The 7,047-nt window shown below is 37.8% G+C and overlaps 1 protein-coding gene across 1 annotated transcript in view; it reads right to left on the bottom strand.

The window, feature by feature from the left end:
• Window positions 1-1,132: 1,132 nt before the first annotated feature.
• ENKUR (enkurin, TRPC channel interacting protein) overlaps window positions 1,133-7,047 on the bottom strand; it is a 30,751-nt gene continuing 24,836 nt past the window's right edge. Inside the window, exons 4-5 of the mRNA XM_005865867.2 lie at window positions 5,734-5,880; window positions 1,133-1,432 (exon numbers count right to left, since the gene is read on the bottom strand). Of these exons, the coding sequence (XP_005865929.1) occupies window positions 1,259-1,432; window positions 5,734-5,880 (321 nt within the window). The 3' untranslated portion in view covers window positions 1,133-1,258. The remainder of the gene's footprint in view (window positions 1,433-5,733; window positions 5,881-7,047) is intronic.

The following is a 7,047-nucleotide window of genomic DNA, read 5'->3' as shown; positions in this document are numbered from 1 at the left end:
AGTAGCAGGATACAAAGTCAACACACAAAAATCACCTGCACTTTGCCCTGGCAGATATGGCTCAGTTGGTTGGGGTGTCATCCTTACACCAGATGTGGCAGGTTCAATTTCCAATCAGGGCACATACCAGGTTGTGGGTTTCATCTCCACTTGGGGAGTGTGTGGAAGGCAACTAATCGATGTTTCTCACATCGATGCTCCTCTCCCTCCCTCCCTCCCTTCCTCCCTCTCTAAAGTCAATTTAAAAATCCAGTTGCATTTCTATACACTAACAATGAACAGTCTGAAAATCACAAAACAACTCTCTTTAGAATAGTATCAAATATACTTAGAGATTAACTTAACCAAGTAGATGAAAGGCTTGTACAATGAAAATTTCAAAACATTGCTGAGAAATATCAAAGAAGACAAAAATAAATGGAAATACATCCCATGTTCGTAGATTGGAAAGACCAAAAAGAAAAAGTAACATCCCATTTTAATTAAATACATACAGTGAATTATAGAATAAAGCACCTAGAGTAGCAAAGTTGTTTTTTGTTTGCTTGTCTGTTTATTACTTATCCCCCCCCACCACCTCCCTCCACTCTCTGGAGGAGTAAAGTTTTTCAAAGTTGGATGTTAGGAAGGAGGCGGTTCTCTTTAATGATGCATTCTATAAGTTGTCTCCTTGATTTTATGTTATCTTCTTAATATTTCTTCCTCCAAATATAAGCTTTGCAATATGCACTTTGGATATCGAAAATATTTATAGTTGGGAATACCTGCAAATGACAGAGCTACCAGAGAATATATGCTGTTAAGTTTGTGGAACTCTGAAACAATATGCAGAAAACATTTTAGTGTAGTAAGAAAGGATATGCCACTATTTCCAATTCAAAATACTTAACAGAGTTTAATGTTGTGTTCCTTGAATCATGTAGTGTAGAAAAATGTAAAGTTCTGAGTGCTGAGTTTATTTTTCAGGGCTCAGAAATTAATGGTTATGGGAAACAAGTACATAATAATAATACACTAAAGAACTGGAACAGATAACATTAAATCTTAGTTTATACATGAAAATCCTGAAATTGATAAAAAAATGTTTCCTTGTGTAAGAAAAAATCCCATTAATTTTTAAACATTGCCTACACATTTTGGTAAAGACTATTTTTATTCTCTTCATAGCCTTTTCCTCTTTGAAAAACTTAGTTTCATTTGTATGTTTTCCATGTTTTCTTTTTCTATATTAAAATTACTATCCTTTAAAAATCCATTGTTACTTATTGGCAATATAAATAATTTTGTGCTTTTCAATGACACCAATGTCATGTTCCAGTTGCTTCATTTCTTCTTCCAGCCTCTGCTTGCGCATCTTCTTTGGTAAGGAATCGATGAAGACGGAGAGGGACTGGAACTCCTTATGCACCTCTTCCCAGTTCTTTTTTAGCCCCTGCAAATGGTAAGGGAAACTGTAACTACTACCGTCAACTGCCAAAGTAAAGTACATTGTAAAGTAAACTAAATGATAAAGAAGACTACACTGCTAAGCAAAATATAAGTAGGTTAAAAAACCAAACTGACAAAAGTGACTTTTAAAATGATATGTATTTATCAAGTACTTGGCCACAGTAACAACAAATATTGTACAGAGGCCAAACCCTGTCCTGATTGTGTGCTCAGATCCCAGTGGGAGTATTTATTTGCTCTGTTTCTAATGTTACTGTACTTGTCTTACCAACAAATATGCACATGCCGAGTTATGAATAGTATAAAACTAAGCTCACAGGAAATGCTTTTTGGTAAAAACAACAACTTAGAATTGATACCCTCAGACATTAAAAAAACATTTTTGAACAGAAAATTATTTCTTAAACATTTTTAATTTTTTTTCTTTAGAATTTTCTTTTCAAACCACCATCCTCATTCTTCAACAGAAAAATTACATCAAAAGATTTGATTCTGACTTGCATGGTCTTATTTTCTTACACCTGACTAAATGGAATTGTACAAAATACCAAAATTCAATTTCACAAGATATTATATTTTATGTCTCTTTCAATGAATTAGAATTCCTCCTCCATAGAGCCAAGGGATCTATACTTTCCAGTAATGTATTTTAGAAATTACTGAAATGTCATTAAATGTAACACACATGCTAATTTAATAATGTAGTTAATTTTTATATTCTCAGTAACCAACAAATTCAAAATTAGGGATCTCTTAGGAGCAATAACGGTTATTTCTATCTCGGTGTTGTTACAATTTCTTATCACAGTACACTGAGGCCCCACTGACAAAATGGTATTCAACTACTAATTGAATTCATGCAATAAAATTTTGTAAATTAACACTTTATTTTATTCACTCTGGATGCATGTTATTTTTTTTACAAACAAAAAAGTAAAACTGAAACTATAATAAAAGTATTGTCTTGATAATATGGTCCTTGAAAATCGTGACCATGCATTTAGGTTTGCATTTAGGTTTATGAGAAGATTAGAACTGTCTTATATAATAATACCTTCATAATAAACCCTTATAGTAAAAATTTAATCTTGTAGAAAGTTTCCAGGGATAATAAAATTTCAATGACTTATTTTCATGCCTAGGTAAGAAATAAAGTAATGATAGGATAGGGCATACTGTATAGAATAGGTTGGTTGAAAAAAAAAAAAAGATAAAAAATTTTGAACCCTTGAGTGAGATTATATCAAGGCTTTGGGAAAGGAGGAAGATAGAAGGAAAAGTATCCAGGTTAAATTTTTAAGAGGGGGGTGGTTTAGTACAATTCTTAATAGTACATGAGCTATAATCCAAATGGGAAATATATTTCCACAATGCTCCACAGGGGTATCTATTGCAGAGAGGAAATTTATACACTACAAATATCAAAAGTTGTTTATTTCTAGTTGAATGATATTATTTTTAAAAAATTTTATTAAGTTTTTAGTCGGGTGATAGTTCCATATTATTTGTGGTTACAGCAGCTACATTTTTCCTCTATATTTTCTTTTAAAGGATAATTTTCTTTATCCTCCATTGTGTACAATAACCTTTGGATCAAAGTCAATAGCCAAGAATGGCCAGTGAATGCAACTAATATTTCATATTATTGAAATAATCTCTTAGCTGTTTTTTAAGACTTTTCTTATCTCATCTAAAAAAATCTTTTATTCATTGCAGCAATAGTGATTTTTCCTTATTTTTATTTCTGAAATTTTCTCTCCTTTATTTTTATGCTGAAATATGATTAATTTTGGAAAACCTTCAAATGGGGTGAAGCAGTCATAAAATAGTGCCTTCGCTCAGTTTTATGCTCCTTTTGTACCCCTCCCCCACCCCACCCATGCCTCACCTTCTTGTCTTGCACTGTGACTAGAGGGGTGGTGGCGTGGGTTGATTTTTGTAGACTATCCCCCAGCCCGCAGCCCTTTTGTCCTCCAGTCTCTGCCCAGTTCGGCCAAAGGTGGCACTGGAGGGAGAGACAGGTAGGGTCTTTCTTTTGCTTCTTTCTTAACATCACCTGACACTAGTTCTGGCTCATCCATCTGTGACAACACCTGTCAAGTGGCCCATCTTCCAGGTTCCAGTTGTCACTGGGCTCTGGTAGCACAGCTCCTTGCTCTGCCCTTCAAGCCTCAGGTGGTGGTGGATTCCCACTGTCCTTAGTCTGGGGGGCCTCACAGTGTTCCTTGTTGGTTCCCTTAGCCTTGCTTCACATCTGTAAATAGTTCCTTCAAAACTGCAGAATCCCAGCTGAGCCTGCCTTCTATTTCCTGCGGCAGCCCTGACTGATAGAGCTGCCTTTGGTTACTTCCTATGCACGTGTACATCACGCAGTGGGGAAATACTGGCCTGGGAATTGGCCAATCTGGACTTCAGTCCCTGTTCAGCTAAGGACTACATTTGTTTTGCTCACTACAGTTTGGGTACAGCGCCTGGAACACAGTAGATGTTCAATAAATGAATCCATGGATGAATGAACAAATTAGCCCACTTAACATATTTGCATTTTATACCCTTATCTTAAAAATGAGAAGTTTGGGATCGTTAGGCCAGATGATCTCTTCCAGGTATAATGAGACTGTTATTTTATAAAAAATTAGCAGGAGAGTGTGGCAGCTCAGGGACATACAACCACATTGTCATAGAACTATGTGCAACTCAACCAGGGAGGGAAGCATGGTTCAGGGCTTGTCACGAGCATAGCTAGTGGCTTTGTTATCACAGTAGCTACATTACTACACTACCTGGCTAATAAGGTATCTGATGGAGGATCTGTCCCTTAAAGGATAAGCAAAGAAACTCTGTGGTAACTATATTAGGAAGCTGAGGGCAGTTTATGCATTACAGCCACAAAGATGCAGGGCAGAAGAGCCTTTTCCTTCTGAGGGAAGTTCTTTTTCTCTTTCCCTATTTTTCAGTATCATTTAGATATAAAAATCTGGCTTCCATAAAAGCACGTATTTTCTAAAAATGGTAGATGCAGCAGAAAGAGATAGAGAGAGAGAGAGATGGGCCAAAGCTAGTGCTCTTCCTGAATGTGACATGAAAGCCCCGCCTCCAGGTCTGGAAGTGTCCTGCCAGCCATCGTCCTTTCTTCTTTCCAGGACACCATCATGAAACAGCCGTGTTCATACTGGGCAGTGGGTTAGGCACCCAGAAGCCTGCTGTCATGCAAGGGACACAGTAGTATAGTCTCTGCCCTTACGCCACTCCTTGGATCCACTCTTACTCTGAGTTTCAGGCCCAGCCAATGACCTACCTGTATCCTTGGAACCTTATAAAACGTAGGCTCTATACACACAGACAAATAATTTAATTTATCCATCAATTAAATGACAATATTCCTACAGCAGGAATTTTCACCTACCCTTCTTAATGTCTTCGGGGTTTAGCATGATACTGTATGTGAAATAGACATTTTAAAAATGTTTATTGATGATTATTAAGGAATTGTTAAATGTTAAGAATTTATAGTGCATATGAATCCATTTCTCAGCAGAAATTAATGTGGTAAGAAAACATTTTTTTTCTGTTTTTAAAAGGTCACTAGAAATGGCTTTGTAGAAAGCTTTCAAAAATAATAGGTAAAGTACTATTTTTACTTCTATAAGAGATGGGATGACTATAGAAGAATACAAGTAGGTACATAGTTAATAAATACAACCATGCTCACATCCCTAATATTTTAAGTGCTTCAGATAAAATCTTGTATCAAACACTCCGATGTAAATATTATCTTTAAGTATTTTTTCAAAATAAGAAAAATACATGTAAAATCTAACATCTGGATACGTTAAAATCTCAACATTTGTCTTATAGAAAACAAAATGTTGGTCTAGGGAGAGTTTCAATTATTCTAGAGCTCCATCTAGTGAAAAATGTCTATTTTGTGGGTATTATTTTTAATAATTCAGGGACATGAGAATAAAAATAAAAATGCTTTTTCTTCTCTGTAGGCATGTTTGTTGAAGAAGAAGGTGGGCTGCCTTACAACACTAACTACTTCAGGAAAAAAACAGAAGCTCACCAAATTGGAAACAAATAATAATCCCTATATTTCAACTCTTTGTTTTCCCTGAAGAGTCATCTTTGCTGCATGGAGTTGTCACCATAACTACAAGAGAGCCATCGAATTTGAAAGTCAAAGTGCCTGCTTCGTTAATCATTATTACTCACTGGCGGGAGACCTTTCTTTAAGCGGTGTTCTCAAGAGTTACATGGAGCCAGAAGTTACAGGACCCTTACCTGCAGCACTCCTTCCCTCTCTTCATCCGAGAGCCTTTTCATGGCTGCTTTCCGGAGGCTTTCCTGGACGTAGTTATCATACTCTTCCTGGGCGTTTTTCACTTCCTCATTTCGCTTACATATATATTCAGGTGTGACACCATAATCCTTACAAGAATTTTTCAGGGGAAAAAAAAATCAGTATCCTGAATGCACTCATACACGTGTACATACCAACCGATGAAATGGTACAGACTTAAAGCCTTTACTTACAACACCGCAAACTGACAAAATTCAGTGACTTTCCCTCTGTTGGGAACTAGTTGATTCTGATCTTTTAAAACCATTTGAGCTGTTATTTGTGGCAGCTTTTTTTCCCCCTTCTGAATGTTTCGAGACCCTGTTCTTGGCTGATGACTCAGCCCTTACTTTACCCCTAAGAGCTGGCTTTTCTTTATTGCTTGTACTACTTCAGCTTTTACCTTGAAATATCTTAAATATCTTGAGTCTCCTTCGCAAGGTTTTGTTAAATAAGGTACTTACTTCCAAGGCATCATCAAAACCAACTCTTGAAAGATACAAAGCACATCTGCTTTGCGAGAAAATTGACGTGGGACCTGTTTGGGGAAATGCAAAATCCTGGGCTGCTTACAAAGACTGACAGTGAACTAATCAGCTGTGATCCTCCCAGATGAGTGAATATGTGTGATAGATATCACTATTTTGAGAAACAGAACTACTCCTTGTTTATTCTTCAAAAAATTATTTGTACTTGGTGCTAGATATATTAGTGAATAAGAAAGGCAATGTTTCTGTCCTCATGGAATGTGCATTCTATGGTGAAAGAAACTCACCAAAAACAGGGTATAAAATAGGAGATTATATATATTCTAGAGGCCCAAAATTTGTGCACTGGGGGAGGGGGGGTGTCCCTCAGCTCAGCCTGCATCCTCTCCAATCTGAGACGCCTAAGGGGATGTTCGACTGTCGATTTAGGCCCGATACCACAGGATTGGGCCTAAACAGTCTGGGACTGCTGGCTCCCAACCACTTGCCTGCCTGATTGCCCCTAACTGCTTCTGCCTGCCAGCCCGATCACCCCCTAACCACTCACCTGCCAGACTGATCAATGCCTAACTTTTCCCCTACCATCCCAATCGCCCCCAACTGCCCTCCCCTGCCAGCCCAGTCTCCCCCAACTGCCTCCCCTGCTGGCCTGGTCACCCCCAACTGCCCTCCCCTGCTGGCCTGGTCACCCCTAACTGCCCTCCTCTGCTGGCCTGATTGCCCACAATTGCCCTCCCCTGCTGGCCTTCTTGTGGCTATGGGTGCCGC

This window comes from Myotis brandtii, unplaced genomic scaffold (assembly GCF_000412655.1).
Source record: "Myotis brandtii unplaced genomic scaffold, ASM41265v1 scaffold215, whole genome shotgun sequence".
In the NCBI taxonomy this organism is placed as follows: Eukaryota; Metazoa; Chordata; class Mammalia; order Chiroptera; family Vespertilionidae; genus Myotis; species Myotis brandtii.
This window is presented reverse-complemented; position numbering and strand designations above follow the sequence as displayed.